The following is a 23,490-nucleotide window of genomic DNA, read 5'->3' as shown; positions in this document are numbered from 1 at the left end:
TCCCTACTGAGCAGAAAGCCTGATGCAGGGCTCGATCTCAGGACCCTGAGATCATGGCCTGAGCCGGAGGCAGAGGCTCAACCCACTGAGCAACCCAGGCACCCCTGGATAAGTACAGCTTTGTAATAAGTCTTTTATTCAGATGATGTAATCTTACAATTTTGTTCTCTGTTATCAGACATTTTTTGGCTATTCTAGGTCCTTTATATATCCATATAAATTTTAGAATCATCTTGTCATTTTATTTATCTTTTTAAGATTTTTTTTTTTTTTTTGGATAGAGATCCCAAGTAGGCAGAGGAGAAGGCAGGGAGAAGACAGAGAGAGGAGGAAGCAGGCTCCCTGCTGAGCAGGGAGCCTGATTCGGGGCTCAATTCCAGGACTCTGGGATCATTCCCCCAGCCGAAGGCAGAGGCTTTAACCTACTGAGCCACCGAGGTGCCCTGTCATTTTATTTTTTAAAAAGTCTTCTGGGATTTTGATTTTGATTATGTTGGGGCTGTAGCTCAATTTGGGGAGAATTGATAGCTTAATAATAATAGTGAGTCTACTGATCCATGAATACAGTGTATCTTTCCTTTTATTTACATCATCCTTAATTTTTTTCAGCAGTGTGTTGCCCTTTCCAGGGTAGAGATCTTGCACATCTTTTGTCACATATATTGCTCAGTATTTCATGTTTTTGGTGCTATTATAATTGGCATTTTAAAAACTGAAATTTTAAAGAAGTGGTTTTAAAAAATTCAGTTTCAGGGCGCCTGAGTGGCTCAGTGGGTTAAGCCTCTGCCTTCGGCTCAGGTCATGATCTCAGGGTCCTGGGATCGAGTCCTGCATCGGGCTCTCTACTTGGTGGGGAGCCTGCTTCCTCCTCTCTCTCTCTGCCTGCCTCTCTGCCTACTTGTGATCTATCTCTGTAAAATAAATAAATTTAAGAATCTTTAAAAAATAAAAATAAAAAATTCAGTTTTTGTTTGTAGCTAGTATATAGAAATAGTTACTTTTTGTATATTGATCCTGTATCCTGAAACGTTGCTAAACTCACTTACTTGTTGCAGTAGCTTTTTTGTAGATTCCATTAGGTTTTCTCTATTTATAATCATATTGTCTGTGAATAAAGACCATTTTACTTTTTCTTTTCCAATGTGGATGCCTATTATTTCTTTTTCTTGCTTATTGTACTGGCTAGAACGTCTATTACAATGTTGAATAAAAGTGGTGGAAGTATACTTTTCTATTCCTAGTTGTGAATTTGTGTCAGGAATAAATGCTGGGTTTTGTCAAATGCTTTTTTTTTTTTTTACATTTACTGACATGGTCATACAGGTTTTAATTTTCAGTATGTTAACATGGTGAACAACTTGATTGATTTTGAGTGTGAAATTATCTTGTATTTCTGAGATAAATCCCACTGAATTGTGGTATATTATCCTTTCTGGATATTGTTATATTTGTTCTACTAAGATTTTTTAAAAAAATGTTTTATTTTATTTTTGTAAGTAGGCAGAGAGGCAGGCAGAGAGAGAGAAAGAGAGAGAGAGGAGGAAGCAGGCTCCCTGCTGAGCAGAGAGCCCGATGTGGAACTCGATCCCAGGACCTTGAGATCATGGTCTGAGCCGAAGGCAGAGGCTTTAACCCACTGAGCCACCCAGGTGCCCCAAGTTCTACTAAGATTTTGTTATGAATTTTGAATCTGTGTTCATGGGGGATATTAGCCTGTTATTTTAACATCAAAGTAATGCTGCCCTTTTAAAATGAGCTGAGAAGTTTTTATTCTTCTTTAATTTTCTAGAAAAGTTTGTGTAGAATTGGTACTATTTATTCCTTAAATATTCAGTATAATTCCCCAGTATAATTCCCCAGTGAAGCTATCTGGACATGGAGTTCTTTGCAGGAAATCGTTATTTTATATAGAGAGAGTACGAGGGCGGGGCAGAGAGAGAGTCTTAGGTAGGCTCCATGCCCAGTATGGAGCCAGTCATAGGAGCCCTGTCTCACGACCCTGGAATCATGACCTGAAACTAAATCAAGAGTTGGGTGCTTAACCAACTGAGTCACCCAGGCAGGAAGATTTTAAACTATCAATTCAAGCTATAGAATAGATAAATAACAATTTAGATTATCTACAATAGCTCTGCTTGGGTGAGCTTTGACACATTGTGTGTTAGAATTTGTGTGGTCAAATGTATTGGCATAAAGTTGCTCACTGTATTCCCTTATTGCCCTTGTAATACAGGTAGAACCTGAGTAATGTTACCTCTTTCATTCATGGTGTTTGTGTTCTCTTTCCCTCCCCACCTCCCTCCCCGCATCAGACTGGCTAGATTTTCTTACTGAAACTTTGGTTTCATTCATTTTCTCTCTTGCGTTTCTGTGTTACTGATTTCTGCTTTAATCTTATTATTTCATTTCTTCTTCATAATCTAGATTCCATTTGCTCTTTTTTTTAAGTTTCTTAAGGTTTAATCTCAATCGTTAATTTGAGACTTTTTGTCTAACAGAGTTTTAGTGCTATAAATTTCCTTCTAAGTATTGCTTTAGCTGCATCCTACAAATTTTGATATTTTGTGTTTACAGTTTCATTCAATTCAAAATACTCCTAAATTTCCTTTTTGACTACTTCCTTGGATTATTTAGATGTATGTTATGTTGTTTCCAGATATTTGGGGGGGGTCCCAGATATTGTGGTATTATTGATCAATAACTTAGTGCATTGTAGCCAGTGACCATTATATGACTTGAATCCTTTTTTTTTTTTTTTAACATTTTTTATATTAGTCTCAGAGGTAGAATTTAGTGATTCATCTGTTGCATATAACACCCAGTAGCTCATTACATCAGGTGCCTTCCTTAATACCCATCACCCAATTACTCTTTCCTGCCATCCACCTTTCCTCCAGCAACCCCTCTGTTTGTTTCCTAGAGTTCAGTGTCTCTCATGGTGTGCCTTTTCCTTGAGTCCTTTTAAATGCACCGAGATCAGTTTTATGGCTCAGAAAATGGTCTGTCCTGGGAAATATTCCTTGTGTATTTGAAAAGAATATGTATCCTGCTATTGTTGTTGGGTGAGTGTTCTATAATGTCAACTAGGTCAAATCTGTTACTTTTGTTTAGATCTTCTCTATCCTTATTTTCTATTAGTTAAGAGGATGGAATACCACACTGTATTTGTGGATATATCTGTTTCTCCTGTTAGATCTGTTTCTGCTTCATGTACTTTGAAAGTTTTATTAGCTGTGTAAATGTTTAGGATTGTTATGCCCTCTTGGTGAGTTGACTCTTTTATCATAAAATTATCTTCTTTATCTCTGTTAATATTCTTTCCTCTGAAATCTGTTAATATAGCCTGTTAATATAGTCTGATGTTAATATAGCCGATCAGGCTTTCTTTTGGTTCTTATTAGTGTAATGTATCTTTTTCCATGTTTTTACCTTTAACCTATTTGTATTTTTGAATTTAAAGTGGATTTCTTGTAAGCTGCATATAGTCGGATGTTGCTTTTTATCCAGTCTGACAATGTCTGCTGATTAATTGGGGTGTATAGACTATTTAATGTGATGACTAATGTGATTGGATTCAGATCTACTTTATCCCATGCATTCTTCTTTCATTTCATTTCATTCTTCTTTCATTTTTATCCCTATTTTTATGTTCTTCCTTTAACTGAGTATTTTTTTATTCCATTTTATCTCCTTTTGTTGATTTATTCATGATGATAGGCAGAATAATGGTCCCCCTAAGGAGGTCAATGTCCTACTCTCAGGAATCTGTGAATATGTTATGTTACATAGCAAAGAGGAATTAGGGTTGCAGTTGGAATTAAGGTTGTTAAACAGCTGACTTTAAAATAGGGAGGTGATCCTGCATTTTCTGGTGGGCCTAATTTAAATACAAGGTCCTTAAAAGTAGAAGACGACAATATAACTGTGGAAGAAAGACCGATAGAACATGACTTGCTTTGAAATTGAAGGAAGGGGACTATGAACTAAAGAAAGTGGGTAAAAATGGGAAAAGCAAGAAAAGAGGATTCTGTCATAAAGCCTGCTGCTTTGTTAATTTCTTTTCATTCTTTTTTTCTCTCCGTGTTTGATTTTTAATCATTTCTGTTGATACGTCTTCAAGTTTACTGATCTTTTTCTTCTGCCTTGTTTACCCTGCTATTAAATCTTTACAGTGTATTTTTATGTGTGCGTCGATACATAAGCCAGGGTAAACGTACCTTCATCGCAGCAGAGGTTCAAAACAATTTTTTCCTACGGTGCATTTTTCATCTTAGACATTATAATATTCATCTCTAGAAGCTTGATTTGAGTCTTTTTTGGAAAGATTTTATTATGTATTTATTTTAGAGAGAGAGTGTGAGGGGGGAAAGAGCAGTGAGGGAGGGAGAAGAAAGGGTAAAGAATCTCAGATAGACTCCTCACTGAGCACAGAACCCGACGTGGGGCTTGAACTCACGACCTTAAGATCGTGACCTGAGCCAAAACCAGGAGCTGCACATTTAACTGAGCCAGCCAGGTACCTCTGATTTGGGTCTTTTAAGAAATATATCTTCTTTGTCTCTCCTTCATATAAGCGGACATGCAATCTTTCCTATAACTTTTTGAATATATGGAATACAATCATAGTAATTATTTTAACACCTTTGTCTACTAGTTCCGTTACCTGGGTTATTTCTGGGTCAGTTTTAATTAATAGTTATTTTTCTGCATTACAGGAACATTGTTATTCCTAAGTATTCTTGGGAATTCTTGTTTTTTAAGCCCCGTTTCCTTGCCTTACTTGCTCATCTTGGGCAAGCTTGTTTATTCCCATGGCTTTAGCTGCTATCTTTGGGAATTTGATCCCAACCCTGGGTCTCTATTTGAATTTCTCAGCTGTACTTCAGGTTCAGTATGTCTGAAACAAAACTTGCCTGTTATTTTCTTAAAATTGCTCCTTTGTAGTCTAGTCTATCTTAGTTTTTGACACTACTATAGTTAGTCCTTCAATTCAAGCTAGAAACATGAGAGTCATCTTGCATTCTTTTCCCCAAGCCCCAGATGTATTTCAGCTTCACAAATATTAGATCCTTAATATTTTAAAATCCATCCCACTGGAGGAATTTCCAATAATGGTGGCAGAGTAAAATGGTCTCAATCTTCCCACAGATAATAATTATAAAATATGTGGAAAAAATGTATTTAAGGGAACTGGAAAGGATCCAAAAGCAGACAGAACAGCAACTAGAAGTGATAATAATTGTGAGTTTGCAGCTTTTTAAAATTTTTGCCTGAGGGCATTCACTAACTCCCACAGCAGAGGAAAGGCAGTGGAAAACCTCAGTCTTATTTTCTTACAGTGGCAAAGAACAGAGTTCAGTAGAGAAAAATTACCTGAGCAGGGAGTCGTGGGGGGTAAGGAGGGAAAAAATGAAAAAAGACGTGATCAGGAGGGAGACAAACCATAAGAGACTCTTAATCTCACAGAAGAAACTGAGGGTTGCTAGAGGGTGAGGGGGAAGGAATAGAGTATGGCTGGGTTATGGACATTGGAGAGGGTATGTGCTATGGTGAGCGCTGTGAATTGTGTAAGACTGATGATTCACAGACCTGTACCCTGAAGCAAAAAATACATTATATGTTAATTTTTAAAAAAAGGAAAAAAAAAACATAGAATGTGGCGAAGCCCATAACCTCGCTAGAAACTCTACTATAATCCCTGGCTGAACCTCTAAACTATACCCAAATAGGAAGATTCCAGAAGGCATGATAAAAAAGGAGGCAGAGATCAGAGAGGCAGAGTTCTGTCTTTGAAAGACAAAACCTAATGCCAGGTGAGCACTATGAATTCGTCAACCATGTGTAGCACAGGTGGCAGAAATCTGAAGTCTTACCGACTTGAGGAGTCAGAGTGCAGAGTTGAAGGCTGAAAAATTAGGGAGTAATCTTATGAAGTAAAGAGAGTACAGAGAGAGCAGACCCAATTCTGAATACAACCTATTGCAAAATTCTTGGCTAATCATCAGATTAAACGAGAACACCTGCAGGTATCACCATGAGGTATCATTAAAATGACAAAAGATTAGAAAGACCTAGAATACCAAGTGTTAGTAAAGTGTGGAGCAGCTGGAACTCTCCTGCACTGCTGGTGGAAATGCAAAATGGTAGGGCCACTTCAGATAACAGCTCACAGTTCCTTATAAAGTTCAACATATACTTACATGTAACCAGCAATAAATACTTTTGAGTATTTACCCAAAATAAATTAAAACACATGTTTACAAAAACTTTGGATTTCAAACATTTATAGCAGATTTATTTATAAGAGCTGAGAACTGAAAACAAAAATCAGTATATGAGTGGATAAATACATTTTGGTATATCTCTAGGATAGTATACTACTCGGTAATAAAAAGGAATGAACTACTGTTATACACAATACCATGGATGCTTCTTTAAGACATTATGTTGAGTGAAAGCAGCCAGAAATGAAAATAGCATGTATATGATTAATTTTTATATGAAATACAAGAAAGCCCAAAGTAACTAGTGGGGACAGAAAACATACCAGTGGTTGCATGAGCCTGAGGATGGAGGTAGGGGGAATGAGTTGACTTCTGGGGCTGATCGAAATGGTTTCTGTCTTGATCGTGGTTATGTGGGTATAGACCCTTGTCCAAATGCATAGACCTATACATTTTTTATTTGGTATAAATTACCCTTCAGTTACGTTGATTTAAAAAAAATCCATACCACCAGCTTTGTTTAACCACTCATCATTTCTCAGTTGGATAAGCACAGTACCCACCAAAGTAGTGTTCCTGCTGTTGTCTTAGCTCTTCAAACCCTTACATGATGCGGCAACCTGAATGATCCACCTAAAACAGAAATCTGACTTTTTCTCTTCCCCATATACAACCCGATAATTGCTCACCATTACCGGCACCTTTGAGTAGCATGTCTTCTTTTGCCTGGCCCTTGACTGTCTATCCAGCTCGTCCTCTATTACTTCCTGCCTCTCACTTTGCTTATCGACTCTGTTCCCAGCACAAGCCATGCTAATCTCATTTCCTTTGCCTGTACTCATCTCTCCCCTCAACCTTTAGTCTAGTAAACAATGGTTCACCTTTTAAAACTCAGTTTAGGACTCTCCTCTAGAGAATGCCTTTATCTATTTATTTAAACCATCCTTCTTCACACACTCCAAGAGAGGAACTAAGTACTCTTCAGACCATAGTTTTTCGGTTCATTGTTAACTTTTATAGTTGTATTCGTCCTTTTGATTTCTTACATTTTTGTTCTCTTCTCACTAGATTGTGCACACGCTGAGCACACTTACTTTCATTTATGTTTTGGGTCCACATGGCCTGTGCCTTAACAAGTGCTTAATAAGTATTTGTAGAAAGATTGAATATAAATGTTGAGAAAAGAAGAGAAAAGTATATGTAGAATGATTATTACTGTTTTGTTTTAAGCAAACCTCTGTGCATAGAGAAGAAGACTGGGAAGGTTTATAACAACATTTTAACACCAGTTTGGGTGGTGAGATTTGTTCCTTTAATATTTTTGTCGGTTTTTGCATTTTTCATGAAAACATTTAGCATGCAATTATTTTATGAGACATAACCTAAAAAACTGGTGGTATAACTTTTGCCTATTCAAATGAATGTTTGCATTTCTTTAGGTCCACAAGGCACTTATAATTTCCAGTCCCTTAACCCCAGTCCTGGCTGCGGAGATTCCTGGTTGGTCAAAGAATGTGTCAGTCCAACCTGAGACATCAGAGGATCCTGGTACTACACCTAGCACTCAGCAAGTAAAAAGCCTTGGGAAAATCCAGATTTCTACCCCTCTGCCAGTGGCTCCTTCCTACAGTTATGCTACCCCTAACCCCCAGGCCTCTTTCCAGAGCACCTCAGCACCATACCCAGGTGAGGCCCTTTGCTTCTGCCCTTGGAGATAGGATGGAAAAGTAGAGCATTTGATCACAGTGTTCTCTTTAGTGCAAGGAAAGGAGAGAGGCATGACTTTTGAGTACTGTAGATTAGAGAAAAAATAATCCTGTCTTTGTTCCTGTAATCATAGGACTGGGGGCTCTCCATCCTTTTCTCAACAGGCCCCAGCCTATGGGAATTAATGAGGCTCATTTTCCTAGAGCCAGATTCCACTGTGCCTGGAATTTAAAGGCACAAGATTCAATGAAGTAATATTCAAGGAACCAAACAAATAGAAGCCACTGGGAAGAAAGTTGGATCTTTGTACCTGTTTGCCTTCTGAATGGCTGATTGTAGGTCAGATATTTGTCTTTCTCATTTTGGCAGCATCTTTTTTTTTAAATTTTTTATTATTATTTTTTAAAGATTTTATTTATTCATTTGACAGACAGAGATCACAAGTAGGCAGAGAGGCAGGCAGAGAGAAGGGAAGCAGGCTCCCTTGCTGAGCAGAGAGCCAGATGCGGGGCCCTATCCCAGGACCCGGGGATCATGACCTAAGCCGAAGGCAGAGGCTTAACCCACGGAACCACCCAGGCGCCCCGGCAGAATCTTTATTTTTAAAGCAATCCATCCATAGGGAGGAGATTTATAAGGAGTGTTGCCTTAACAACAAGTCTGTGCTTCATGAGTGCTATCCTAAGGAGGAAGTGGCTAATCAAGGAAACTAACTTGATCTTTATTCCCTGAAAAAGGCAACAGGGTGAAGCAAAGCCAGTAAAAATGAATTTTTGCTGATTTTTTATTTTCTAGGCTCTTCTTTCATGGTAGTATAACATGAAATTTGGAGGGTTTCAATCCGAAGGGACTAAAATATTTTTTGTGTTCAGGCATAATGCCTGTAATTTTTTATGTGATTGTCAAGGGTTTGAGTAACACTATTTTTGTCCATTATACTCTTTCTGAGTATGGTGGTTTCTCTTTCTTTCTTTTTTTTTTTTTTTTTTTTTGAAATTCACTTTAGAGAATTCTTTTTTTTTTTTTTTTTTAAGATTTTATTTATTTATTTGACAGAGAGAGAAATCACAAGTAGGCAGAGAGACAGGCAGAAAGAGAAGGGGAAGCAGGCTCGCCGCTGAGCAGAGAGCCCAATGCGGGGCTCGATCCCAGGACCCTGGGATCATGACCCGAGCCGTAGGCAGAGGCTTTAACCCACTGAGCCACCCAGGCGCCCCCACTTCAGAGAATTCTTATTCAGCTTCCTAAGGTGTCTAAATGTTGAAGTTTCCATAAGGATGATTTCATTTCTTCTTCAGTGCAGTGTTCCTAAGCAGACAGCTACATCTCAAATTTCATGATTGTCTGGGAAGTCCTTCTTACCCCTCAGTCTTGAAATATGAGTGGACCAGTCATTTGTTTGTTTTAAGCTCTTTAGTTCCTAGGTCTCATACCAAATAATAATTATTGTCAGAGAAATAAGATTTACATAGTAGTGGTTCTCAACAACCTGCAAACATTTTGGGCATGCTACTGACACCTAGTGGCTGGAGGCCTGGGATCCTGCCAGCTGTCATGCAGTGTACAGGACAATTTCCCCCACCCCCACAACAAAGAATTATCTGGTCCAAAATGTCAGTAGTGCCAAGGTTGAGAACCCAGACATGTATGAAATAGCTACTGAAATAGTGTAAGACTATATTGAAAATATACTGTATATAGCTGTTAGCTAATGTGGGTATTCAAAAAATACTGAGGTACTTCATTCAGAAAGTAGATAAGTTTGAACCGAAATGGTCTGAGAAGATTTCTTGGAGAGAAGACTGGCTTTAAGTTAGAAACAAAGTACTGATTGAGAATAAAGAAAGCATACATCCCAGTTGAAGGAAGTAGCATTAGTAAAGTCCCCAAGTGTAGACCATGTCTTCCATGGAGCACAGGAAGGAAAATGAATATAATTAGAGGCAGAATTGGGTAAGACGTGTGAGATAGTGTGATCAGATGGTAATGGTTTTCTAATGCCAGGTTGGCAGTTGGCCTTGAATGTGGTATGGGAGTGGGGATTCTTAAGTAGGAGAGTAACATGGTGGGGGAGTATTTTGGAAAAATTAATGATGGTGGGTGTTTTAGGAAGACAGAATGGATTAGAGTGGGGAGTTCTGGCAGAAGGAAGACCAGTTAAGATTCTTGGAATAACCTAAGTCTGTGGTTGTAGTAATTGGAATAGAACGAAATTAAGGCTGTCTTTGTGATCAACATTTGGCTTTTCTTTTTGGAATTTTATAGATGTATTTTATAGATGTATTTTATTAGAAAGTTGTTTATCAGCATAAAGGTGATCCTTGAAATACTGTTGAACTTGAAATATTGTTGAATCCATGGAAATTACTGTATAAAGAGGGCTTATGGATAGACTATAGTTAAAATACAGTGGAGAAAAACTCAGAGACAAAGGAATAAAAGTAGAATAATATGGTGTCATGATAATCCGAGTGTTTCAATATCGAGGCAGTCAGCAGTATTAGATGCCACTGAAGTAAAGGATGCGGGTTGAGAAACAGTTACTGGATTTGCTAAGGAGCTGTTTGTGGATGACCTCAAAAGATCTTTCTCAGTGGGAAAATGGAGCAGAATAAGATTTCAGGGGATTAGAGAGTAGGTAAACAATGAGGAAATAAAGGCAGTAGCTGAATATTGTTTATAAAAGAGATTTGGCTCCAAAAGGATGGAGAGGAATAAGGTAGTCTGGCTCTAATTTCTTATCTCTTATTTCTTTCCTTTGTTTCCAGTTATGAAGGAACTGGTGGTATCTGCTGGAAAGAGTGTCCAGATTACCCTGCCTAAGAATGAAGTTCAGTTAAATGCTTATGTTCTCCAAGAACCACTTGAAGGTAAATCATCCCCTTAGTTATATTTGGATAATGTTTTAATTTATGATATTTACGTACCTTAACTCATTTACTCATTGCAGCAGTCCTGTGAGAACAGGCACAAATGTTTATCTGTTGTGAGAGGCAATATAATATAATGTTTGAAATCATGGGCTTTGATGTTAAGCCTGGGTTCAAATCCCAGCTCAGCTAGACATTAGCTGAATGATTTGAAGCAAATTATTTTTATGCTTGCATTTCTGTCTCAGTAAAACGAGGATAATAATTTCTACTTCATAAGGTTACTTTAGGGGCAAAATGAAACAGTACACAAGGGACCTACCTCAGTGCCTAGCATGTGGGTGATGCTTATTAAGTGGACACTGGATTATACCCCTTTAAAAGAGGAAGCACCTGAGACTGAGGTTAACTTATTTATTTTGTCCAAACAGCTAGTAAATAGCAGAGATAGAACTTGTAGAGGGGTTATTTAAGACTATGGCTAATAGAGATTTGACATTTACAAAAAAAAGGAAGACAGGGCTCCTGGGTGACTTGGTTGGTTAAGCGTCTGACTCTTGATTTCAGCCCAGATCGTGATCTTAGGGTGGTGAGATTGAGCCCCACTTGTCCCTCTCCCTCCCTCCACTTGTGCTCTCTCTCTCTCTCAAATAAATAAATAAATAAAGTAATTAATTAATAAAGTCTTTTTAAAAAAAAAGGCCCAATGTGATATATAAAATTGGGATCTATGAAATACATAAATTAGGGGATGCTGCATTCATTATTTAAGAAAACTTTTATAATATGAGCATCCCTTTCATCTTTGAAATATATATTAGTATATTAATAATACCAACATTTGGCTTAGAAACACACATGCTTCCATAGTGAAGTATACTTTGATGGAAAATGATTGCATTGGGTTTATGCTACTGTCATTACAGGGTTAGTCAAAATCGAATGCCATACTTTAGGATTCAGGATTAGGTACACACCTTTCTTATACAGTAGTCCCGCTTTCTAATAGGCCTATTACCAACTAGTGTATTTATGCAAAAGTACTTTTCCAGAACCTAAATGCCCTCCTCATTCTATATTTTTGCCCTCAAATTGAGGTTTCCTTATCAGTTTATTCTACCTTCCTCCAGAGAAGCTTTATCCGGACTCCCTCTGGTGGTAAGTTCAGGTGACTGAATTTGGTGGCCTTTGAAGATGGTGAGAACTGCCGTGAGCTGCAGTTGCCTCCACTGTTTTGTGAAAAGCACTGGAGTCTGCTTTATTTTCTTGTCTAACCCCTATTTGCATATACATGTCTGTGAGTTGCTGTCACCTTGTAGATCAGGACATGGGTTCTATTTAAAGAGGGCTTAGGGATTTTAGTTAAAATATAGTGGAGACTTTTATGAAGTCTAAAACACATGGGTTGAGAAAGAGATTCCTTTCAACTGTCCTCTCCACGGGTCGTTCAGCTACCAGATACATGAGATGAATGGTTTCAAACTTTCACAGATTGGGGACAAGTGAACAGGACCAGCTCTGCCTACTCATTCTCCCCCTCATCTCCTGTGGCAGCCCTTGAAGCACCCCTCAGGATTGCTCTTGGGTTCGGAGGCATAGTTTGAAAACCACTGCCCTAAATCATTTAAACCAGCGTTCTGTCTAGCAGACCTGTCATCAGTTGTTCTTACCCTTGGGTAAATTTTTGGCTGTGAGGCATAATTCATCCCCCAAACTTTTCTGTCCTAGGAATATTGCCTTTTCTTGAAATTGCATTGCCAGCCTGAAATATTGTAGAATTGTCAGTTCCCAAACTAGAGTGAGTCTGTTTTCTGTGTGGAAGAAAAATTTCCAACTTTAGTTGGAAGGTCATCTTTTAGCACCAGTCCCATGGCTGCCGCTGCTTTCCTGCTTCTCACCTGACCTGACTTCCACAGAATATATGTGTGAGAGCTGCCCAGGCATGATGACTGTCCAACACATTGCTAGTATTTTGGGGAGGAAGGAAGAGTGATAGATCTTGCATCTCAAGCTTATAAAATAAAATCTGGTCTTCAGATGAAGGCTATCTTGGAATTTGATTCTATGTGCTAACTTACCTTCGAACTCATGAACTGAGAAAGAGATGACCATTCTCTGTTAAGCTTTTGAAGTTTCTTCTCTTTTCCTTTTATTTTCCTTCTGGGTAGTAACATAAACTAAGCTTTCATACCCGTCCCCATCTGTCCCTCATCAGATGTGAATTTCGTTTCCCCCCAAATTTAAGACCACTTTCATGGGGGTGGGATTCCATTTAGATAATGGGATCCTGTCCTTGTCCTACCCAGTCATACAGTCTGAGCTACAAATGAGGACCATTTAATGCTTCATTTGATCTTAATTAATTTCAGTGGGGCCTGTTTTAAATGGGCCATCCCCTGCCATCTTCTGCAGTGTGTTATTTAGCTCAGCAGGAATGAAGTAGCTCTTTTAACTCACCAGGGTGTGATGACCTCAGTGAGACAAGCATTGTTAGCACTCTGTAAAAAAGCTATTTTTGAACCATGTTATTTAGAAGTCATGGCTGTTCTTTGTTGCAAAAGAAGTTTTGCAAGAAAATGGCCTTTGTTCCCAGTGAGTTCATCTATAGTGGTTGATAGGGCTTGCATTTTCACTGTGATGCCATACCATGAGCAACCTGGTATTTGGAAGGAGGATTGGCCTCTTTCAAAGGGAGACTGGCTGTGGGGCAGGAGAGAGCACTGTTGGGAGAGGGTGGAGGAAGCCCTGACTGTAGCTGAGTCAGCAGAATCCTCCCTTTCTTTGAACAAGGCATTTGGTTTCCTATAGGCTCTGGGGTGGAATCTTCAAAACTGAGGCCTTGTCAAGATTTAGAAGAGATTTGTTATTGGCAGGCTGTGCGGCTGCCCTCTTTGTGTGTGGGTGTGTGTTTTCATGATTTCTGTAACTGCCCTTCTATAGGAGAAACCTACACCTACGACTGGCAGCTGATTACTCATCCTAAAGACTACAGTGGAGAGATGGAAGGGAAACATTCTCAGATCCTCAAACTGTCCAAGGTGAATTTGCTTCCTCTCACTTGCAGGGCTGGCGAAGAGGTGCTGACCATTTTCTAAAATGTAGAATGTAGAATTTTCTGTTCACACTTAAATCAGGAACAATCTTTCAGAAGTGAATCCTCCAAAAGTCTGGCTGACATCCAGTATTTGTTAGTGTATGATTCTCAAATGTTCATTTATGGTGAGAAGACTATAAGCATGGTGGTGATAGCTGAAAATATACACTAAACAGCTTTTAAGGGTAACATAAGGATTTTAGAATTTGGGAGATAAAGCTAAGTTTTTTTGTGGCCACAAGACTGTGTAAATTGGCTCAGCCTTTTTTGGGATTCAGTGTAGTTATTAGGAACCATAAAAATGTTCATATCCTTTAGCCAGGCAGTCTCATTCATCCATTCATTCTTTTTTTCTTTAACAACTGTTCATCGCACACTAGTTATGTATCAGGCGGCTGGATTGATCAAAATCTTCACATTCAAGGACAGTAGAGTCTCACCAGTGATACTGGCCAGAAGCAGACAATTATAACGGGATGCACTAGGTCAGTGCACGGAGTATTGAAGTCCTGGGGAGTTTGATTTCTTAGAGTTTACCAAGTGGGGTCATGACAGTGACTCACTTTCTTGGTAAAGGGTGGAGTGTTGATGCAGGGGAAGCAATGTCCACTGGGCCAAACAGAAAATGTGGCAGAAAGGGAATTGTGTGTGGTTCAGCATGACTAGACCCTCTGGCATGAGAAGGGCAGTGGCACAAAGTTGGAGAGATGCATGGGTCGCAGAGTGAAGACTGTGAATCTTATGCACAGGGAATATGGACCCTTTGAAAGGTTTTAGACAGCAGAAAGACTAGTTCAGGTTTTCAGTTTAGAAAGCTTACCCTGACTGCAAATAAGACTCAATCTGGGGAAGCCAATTGAGAATCTGTTGAAAGATGTAGGTGTGAGATGGTGATAGCCTGGGCTGAAAAACAAATAAAACTTAAGCTCATAATATGTGCCAGACACAGTGCTAATTGTTTTATGCACTAACTGACCCCAAGATGTAGATACTAATACCTGTTTTATATGACAAAACTAAAAATTAGAAAAATAAAGTAATTTAGCCAAGGTTCACAATGCTATTAAATGGTAGGTTTGAACTGGAACTTTCCATCCCTGAAGCTTTTTTTTAACTTTGCTATGATGGTTGAAATCTAAGGTGATGGCAGTGTGAATGGACAGAAGTGAGTGGATGTTAGGAGTATAATGGAGGTTGACTTGGTAAGGCCTGGTGATCAAGTGATGGGGTGGCGGTGTTGGGGAAGGGAGGTCTAGGATCATTCTAGCCTTTTTGGCTCAGGCATTTGGGTAGATGTTGGCACAACAGTGGTGATATTCACTAAAATGAAGAACACAGAAAGAGGAGCAAGTTTGGATGAGGTTTGCAGATGATTAAATCATTTTTAGACAGAGTGATTTTGAGGTGCCTGTGAAGTAGCTGGGACTCAGGGACTAGAGATCAGGACACAGGTCTGTGCTAGAGAGAGAAATTTGCACACCAGCCTCAAACAGATGACATTTGAAGTCGTGGTAATGTATGAGATCATCCCGACAGAGTGTGTAGAGTGCAGTTGGAATCCTGGGGAGCACAGTGATTAAAGGTGTGCAAGGAAGAAGAAATTGAAGGAAATGAGAGAAGTGTAAGCCAAGGAACGAGAGCTTTCCAAGAAGAAAAACATCAAAAACACTAGTCAATTAGCATTTGCTCAAAGATCATTTGGAAGAAAGGAGGAACTTCATTCGTCTGAAAGATGTTTAGCACAGTATTGGTTCTAATAGTAAAAGCCTGGAAACATCCTGGATGCCAACAATGTGGAATGCTTATGTGATATGACACGTGTACTCGTGCACTATTCTGCAGCGTTGGAAGTGACCATTAAAAAGACTGTTATAATGGGGGAAGGTGCGCATGGTAAATGAACAGAAGGAAGAATAATAAAAAGCTTGATGCAGGTTTTTCTTTCTGATCTGCCATCTGCAGTGGGACTGCCGCCAAGATGCAGATTTTTGTGAAAACCTTTACAGGGAAGACCATCACTCTTGAGGTTGAATCCTCAGAGTAGAAAACATAAAGGCCAAGATCCAGGAATTCCTTGATCAGCAGAAACTGATCTTTGCTGGCAAGCAACTGGAAGGTGGATGGACTTTGTGTGACTACAGCATTCAAAAGGAGGCCCCTCTTCATCTTGTGTTGAAACTTCGTGGTGGGGCTAGAAAGAAGGAAGGAGTCTTGCAGCACTCCCAAGGAGAATAAGCATAAGAGAAAGAAGGTTAAGCCAGCTGTCCTGAAATACCAGAAGGTGAATGAGAATGAACCAGTCACCTTCATCGGGAGTGCCCTTCAGACATTCTGGTGGTAGATGTTGTCTGACTTACTGCTTCAGTAAACCAGAAGACCAGAGTACTTGTGTATGGTTAATAAAAGACAAGAATTGACACCAACAACAAAAAGCTTAATGCACACCTTGATTCTAACTGGAGCTTGAAGGTCGAGTTCCTAGAGGTAGTGGTTACATCTTACTCCTCTCCAAACTGCAAGTCTAGGATAATGTCCGGCATCTAATTGGCTCTCAATAAATGTTTGTTGAACGAATGAACTATTTAAAAGCCATTCTTTGTATGTGGTCAAGGACTGGAAGAAAGTAAGAGAAATAGGATTAACTGGCGTGTTAGGACAGTGGGATTAACTGGCGTGTTAGGACAGTGGGTGATTTTCTTTCTTTTATATTATGTTTATATAGATAGTGGAAATCAGAAGGGGAAAATATTCAGATATTTGGGAGCTATTTGGTATTTTTACAAAATGATTTTCTTTGCAGAGATGATTATTTTAATTTCATAACTCTGAAATAGAATGGTTGGGCCATTAATGTTCTTCTGAAAAGAAAATGGGAGTACAGAGATATTGAATTCCCTTTTGTTGTTCTAGAGTCAGCTAGTAATAAGATTCACATTAAAAGCTGTGGTTTTTTAGTTTATAATTCATTGTTTCATCTCCTCAGCTGGTTTACTCTCTTCATTTTGGAAACTATGCAGGAGTGCAGTATCAGCATGGGAAGTTCAGATACATGTGTTATTTTAAATAGAATTACTGCCCTTTTGGTTGTCTAAAAGATCTTCTCTCACTTCTGCAGCTTACTCCAGGCTTATATGAATTCAAAGTGATTGTAGACGGTCAAAATGCCCATGGGGAAGGCTATGTGAACGTGACAGTAAAACCAGGTATGAATTTCCCAGCCCTGGCTGAGTCTCCATTGCTTCCTCTGCAGGATTCCCAAAGACAGAGAGATTTGACTTGAAGGGTTTTTAATTCCCATTGTTGTTGTTCTTTTTTTTTTTAGTGTATGTATTGGGCAATTCCTAGTTCAGTGTAGTAAAAGGTTAGGGTCGGGGGCGCCTGGGTGGCTCAGTGGGTTAAAGCCTCTGCCTTCCGCTCAGGTCATGATCCCAGGGTCCTGGGATCAAGCCCCACATCGGACTCTCTGCTCAGCGGGGAGCCTGCTTCCTTCTCTCTCTCTGCCTGCCTCTCTGCCTACTTGTGATCTGTCAAATAAATAAATAAATAATCTTTAAAACAAACAAACAAAAAAAGGTTAGGTTGGCAGAGTATATACTTCAGTTCTAGTTGGAACATTTGGCTGGGCAGAGGAGTATTAGTCACATGGCCCCTGGTGCGGTATGGCCCGAGCAGTAGCCTCTGTCTGAGAACTGCTTCTCCAAGTAGGTCATGCTGACAGAGGACCATGTGTTGTGATTAAGAGACACAAGAAAGCCAGGAGCCTGGGAGAAGCATGTAGAAGGAGAACCAGCCAAATGGCTGGCTCTTTCTGATCTTTTTCCAGATACGGGTTTTGTACACAGAATTCCTCATTTAAACCCTGCCAGTCTTTTTTCACCTTGGAAAGCAAATCCTGTCATCCTTTTTAAGTGATCCACCATTGATAAATTGCAGTGCAATAACAAAGTATCTTGTTTTACATTTTTAGGGAAATTTGGGGCAAACTGGAGAGTGACGTATACATTGGCACAAATTCTTAATACTGTTTTCTGTCTTTGTTGGTAATAGATTTTCTATTTGCTCCTTGAACTCTGTAGTCAAGGTAATCCTTTCACCTTCCTAAAAATGTGTTTAACATAAAGACTGTTGGATTTTTCTCCCAAAGAAAAAGCCACTGGGTTTGTAGCTTGTAGTCATTTGGGTGGACCGAGCAGTTTGTGACCCTGCCATCACTTAGGCCTAGACACAATCAGCTTAGGGATGGCTGGGAAATCATCCGTTCTCTTTTCAGCATAGTCTGTGCCAAGGGATAGTTTGTCGAAGCCCTTTTTGCGCAAAGCTTGTTTGTTATCCTCCTCTACTCAAGCTTGTGTCACTGTAGTCCTTGTCATGAACGAGATAGCATGTGAGCATTGAAAGCGTGCACTAGGCATGGTCTTAGGAGTAGTCAAGTTTGGAAGAGCTCTGATGCTTCCATGTGTCTTATGCTGGAATGGTAACCTGGTGTTGTAACTTTCCATTTGGTGATGCTGCACCCATCAGTTATGTAATGGAAACTAATTTATAATTCACCCACATAGGCCTGCTCCTCCTGTAATTTATAAAGGCCCTCTTCTGTGATCCCGGGGTGCTGGGATTGAGCCCTATGTTGGGCTCTCTGCTCAGTGGGAGCCTGCTTCTCTTTCTCCCTGCCACTCCCCCTGCTTGTGCTCTCTTTCTCATAAATAAATAGATAAAATCTTTACCAAAAGAACTGAAAACAAAACCCAGCTTCCAGGACACCTGGTGGCTCAGTTGGTTAAACATCTGCCTTCAGGGGCGCCTGTGTGGCTCAGTGGATTAAAGCCTCTGCCTTCAGCTCAGGTCATGATCTCAGGGTCCTGGGATCGAGCCCCACATTGGGCTTTCTGCTCAGTGGGGAGCCTGCTTCCTCCTCTCTCTCTGCCTGCCTCTCTTCCTACTTGTGATCTCTGTCAAATAAATGAATAAAATCTTTAAAAACAAAAATAAAAACAAACATCTGCCTTCTGCTCAAGTCATGATCCCAGGGTCCTGGGACTGAGCCCCACATTGGGCTCCCTGTTCAGTGGAGAGCCTGGTTCTCCCTCTCCTGCTCCCCCTGCTTGTGCATGCTCTCTCTCTCTCTCTCTCTCTCTAATGAGTAAATAAAGTCTTTAAAAAATTGAATAAATAAGAACGGCTAAAAATTTTTTTAAAAAGCTTCTCTTCCAGTGTTTTCTGCCTTGTTTTCTTGCAGAGCCCCGGAAGAATCAGCCTCCTGTTGCCATCGTGTCGCCACAGTTCCAGGAGATCTCTCTGCCAACCACTTCTACAGTCATTGACGGCAGCCGTGAGTACTTATCTACGCATGATGTCTTAGAAGAGCATTCACTGTGAACCGTGGTAGAAAACGCTATGGAAGATTTGGGGCCAGAGGTACCTGGGTGGCTCAGTTGGTTAAGTGCCCAGCTCTTGATCTCAGCTCAGGTCTTGATCTCAGGGTTGTGAGTTCAGGCCCTGTGTTGGGCTCCCTGCTGGGTGTGGAGCCCACTTTAAAAAAAAAAAAAAAAGAAGATTTGGTGCCACCTATGTCAATATTCTGGTTAGGCCCATCTTCTTGACCATGTTATGGGAAGACTGCCCATCTCAAGCAACTGATTAGGAAGTAAAAACTGGACAGACCCTATTTAAAAACCCCATGTGACTTGTTTGAAGTAATATTTCTGCTCTTTTGAGATGGTAAGAAAGGGGGATTTTGCAGATGTTTAGCATTATTTTGTATGAAACCTGCTTGTTTTCAAATTTGCTTAGATAGAGTCACCATTCTCAGCTATAGAAACAAAGCTCCTTCCTCTTGTGCAAGATAAGTAACTGAGGGTCTCGGCTGGGAGCCCTCCCCCAGTGTGCACGGCTGACTGGATTCTTGTCAGCCTCCTCCCGGAGAGACTCCCAGAACATGCTCCATGCCCCGACTGGGCTCATGAACATTTCACCCTTCGGAATAGTATCCCCGATGGGTTACATGAGAAGACTTGTGGGTCTTTGCCACTGAGGCTGGCTATGTGTGCAGGGGGTTTCAGGCCTGTCATCTCATCAGTATTTACTTGGTCCCCTTGGAGGCCTAGTAAGGCCCTGCTACCCGATTGTCTTGCCAACAGTCATCCTAATGGCCAAGGCAGTACTGTTCTAGCAGAGGAATCTCCAGCGAGGTTTAACATTTTACGTAGAGGGAGCTGGCAAGAAGAGGAGGGTGGAAGAATAGCAGGACAAGAGAGAAGAGAGAACAGGAAGAAGCACTTGTGAGAGCAGCAAAAAGAGCCACGTAGCCCCATTTTCTGTGTATTGGTGAATAGGTCAAAGTTAAATAATGTGTAAGAGTGTATAGCGGAGACAATCACCGCGACTCCCATTTCCCAGCTAGCCAGTTGTCCTCCAGTCAATGGTATTAGTTTATGCTTCTTTCTGGAGACAGTCTCTGCATATGTAAGAAAATACGTATGTAGTCTTTAAGATAACACAGAGTACACGCTGTTGTGTACAGTGCTTATTTCTCTATGTCGAAGAATTTTTCTGAATCAGTACATGAAATAGTTTTGTTTTCTTTCTCTGATGGATTGCACAGCCTTCCGTTGAATGGCTGTGTATGTCCCCATGTGGTTGTATCCTTGGCTTCAGTCAGTCTCTATTGATGACCAGTTAGATTATTTTTGGTCCTTTGCTGCTACAGAGAATGTTGCCATGAATAATCTTGTAAGCGTGACATTTAACACATGTGCAGATGAATCTGTAGGATAAATTCCTCAAAGAGAAATTGCAGGGGAAATGACCAGTTTTGCTAGGTTGCTGTTTATGGAGAGGGTATGAGCGTGGGCTTCCACCGTGACTCAGGAGAGGGTTTGCTCCGCACCTGTACCCACAGAGTGTGTTCTGAAACTTTGGCCTCACCAAGCAGGTAGGTTTAAAGAAACAGTATCTGAAGTGTAATTTAAATTTGCGTTTCTTTTATTTTAAGTAAGGTTTTATCTTTTCACGTGTTTAAGAATTGTTGATTTTCCTTTTTTCATACAGTAGCATTTTAACCAGAGGTTGCCTGTGTTGGGGTCCTTGGAAAACTACACAGTGGAATATTCATAGCGAGGCAGAATGACCCAATATTCCTAGGGGAGAAACACTCTGGAGAGATAGTCTGTCCTTTCATGAAGTTTTCCTAGCCTCACATCTCTGGGTAGTTGCCCTGGTTTGTGTAAGCTGGGTAAGTGCTGAGACCCAGCGCTCTCGTGTTGTAACTGATGTTTCTTTATGGTCAAGAAAGCACTGATGATGATAAAATCGTCCAATACCATTGGGAGGAGCTTAAGGGACCTCTGAGAGAAGAGAAGATTTCTGAAGACACGGCCATATTAAAACTAAGTAAGCTCGTCCCTGGGAACTACACTTTCAGGTAAATTAGGACCCTTCAAGTTTCCCTTAGGCTATGCTTTTCCCTTGTGGGTTTTACATTCTCCTAGAAGTAACTCTGACAGATATCAAAGTCATTATAGACTTGGTTGATGATAGAGCCTTTGGTTTCACACTTGATTTTAGCCAAAAGGCCGAGAAGCAATAGAACCTTTGGTTCCATTAGTTCTCTTGAGTCCTGTTGGTGGCTGTGGTCACAACAGTGATATTTCTAGGGCAACGGGCCTTGCATAGTAGATCAGGACCCACCACAGTTAACCATTCCCAAAGCTGTGCCTGGCAGATCCCCATTTTTTGGGGATTTCTGTCATTAAGTGAAAGGGCCTAGCTTCCTGTGCCTTTTCTCAGGAAAAATCTAGAAGGAACCCATTCCCATCTCGTCTCTTCCCTTTGGTAAATGCTTCCTCAACTTACAAGATCTCAAAATCTTTACTTTGGACTAGCAGCTTATTTCAGTATGATTTGTGGGATCTTTTTCTGCTGGGGTTTTTAGAGACTTTGGTTCAAAGATAGTCCTGGGAACTCGTAGTCTGCATTCTAGGATGTGATTTGTAAGAGTGTGAGCCGACTCAAGAGTAGTCCTCTTTAGGTTTGCAAAACTCCTTGTCTGTTACAGAGCACTTGCATGTGAGTATCATAAAACAGCGTATGTACATGATATTAAATTCATTTTACATCTGAGAAAAATGAGGCTCCGTGTATTTACTAACTTCTCTGAGGTCACACATTTCAGCTAGAACCGAAGTACAGATTCTGTAACCAAGTCCGGACTCACTCTGTTCCACTCCTTGACCTGACCTTACATATTTTGTTCATGCTTCCTTGAATGCTCTTCTCAGTCCATCAGAGTTCTGCCCATCCTTAAGGACCTACCTCTCAGTTTTCTGTGAGGCAGAGTAGACCCTCCCGAGGTTCCTCCGAGAGGAGGGAACATGTCTCTCCCAGAACCTTCTCTGTGGTGCAATAGTTTATTCGTGGGTGTCTCTCTTCCTCACTGGGTCTGTAGTTTACTAGGTTTTGACACTACCAGAGACAGTGACAGATCCTAGAACAGCACCTTCCCTGTAAATAAATATGACTTACCAGCACTCTTACTGACTTAAGACTTCAGATGAATGAAAGGCAGCTGCCATTCCACAAGGTTAGAGCCTTCTCATTGGCTTAAAATGGAAATGTGAGTTGATTTTACCTTCGATTTCTAATATAGGAGTTCTAACACTTAAGAAATTTAGCTTGGGCCAGGTTGATCCTTTTAAAAAAAGTAATAGTAATAGTTCCTGCTTCTGGAACACTTACTGTGTGTTTAGTACTGTTGTGAGCTCTGTGCAGGCAGTGGCTCATTTAATCCTATACAAGTATTATAATTACTATTTTTTGTAGATTAGGAAATTTAGGCACAGAGAGGTTAAGTAACTTGCCCAAGGTCACACAGGCAACATGACTTGAGTCTGCACTTTCAATCATAGTGTTTGGGCGGATGCGGTATTGGGAGTGATTCTTCTTTTCTGTCAGTTTCAATTTATGAAATGATGGGACTGGATTTGATTAGCATTAAGATCCAGTCTGTTTGGTTCCAGTCACCTTTCCTTCTCTCCTCCTTTGACATGGCAGTGGCCAACCCTGTGGTCGGCTGCTCATCGGGTCCAGGGTTCTCGCAGGCAAGCCTGGGACTGAGGTGAAAGAGTAAATGGGCAGCTTCCATCTTGCCATTTGTCTATAACTTGCTTCTGCTCTGAAATAGGAGACAAATAGGATATGTTAAAAAAAAACAAAAACAAAAAAACTGTGAAAACAACATGGAAAATGGAAAAAGAGGAAAATTTCTGTGGATTTTTCTTCTTCAGATATGTGTGTCTGATGTTTTTGTGCTCTTTCTCTAAAGGCTAAAATCCCCCAAATCCCCCTCAGGCCCTAGGTAAAAGGTGAGACTGTGGGATGCAGCCCCACAGATGTCTGGCTCTGTCTGTGGCTGGTGGTGAGATTTAAACAAACGACATGTCTTTTCTATGCTTTTCCTCTTTCTGTCAGCAAAATGGAAGGAACCCAAACCTCCTTGCTTGCTTATGCTCACATTTTGAGGTGGCAAGAGAAGCTTTAGGCTGTTCAGCTGGAAGGCATCATTTAGGTAAAAGCCTGCTCTTATAAATGAACATTTTTT

The 23,490-nt window shown here is 40.3% G+C and overlaps 1 protein-coding gene across 6 annotated transcripts in view; it reads left to right on the top strand.

Moving 5' to 3' along the window:
- The window catches only part of KIAA0319L (KIAA0319 like), a 90,977-nt gene that overhangs the window by 44,201 nt on the left and 23,286 nt on the right, over positions 1–23,490 (top strand). For all 6 annotated transcript variants that reach the window (XM_059134859.1, XM_059134860.1, XM_059134858.1 and 3 more), the window contains 6 exons: positions 7,664–7,910; positions 10,700–10,801; positions 13,742–13,839; positions 17,011–17,098; positions 19,132–19,224; positions 21,183–21,315. In XM_059134859.1, the coding sequence (XP_058990842.1) occupies positions 7,664–7,910; positions 10,700–10,801; positions 13,742–13,839; positions 17,011–17,098; positions 19,132–19,224; positions 21,183–21,315 (761 nt within the window). The remainder of the gene's footprint in view (positions 1–7,663; positions 7,911–10,699; positions 10,802–13,741; positions 13,840–17,010; positions 17,099–19,131; positions 19,225–21,182; positions 21,316–23,490) is intronic.

This window comes from Mustela lutreola, chromosome 10 (assembly GCF_030435805.1).
Source record: "Mustela lutreola isolate mMusLut2 chromosome 10, mMusLut2.pri, whole genome shotgun sequence".
NCBI lineage: Eukaryota > Metazoa > Chordata > Mammalia > Carnivora > Mustelidae > Mustela > Mustela lutreola.
Note: the sequence above shows the minus strand (reverse complement) of the source record. Positions and strands in the feature narration are given on the sequence as shown.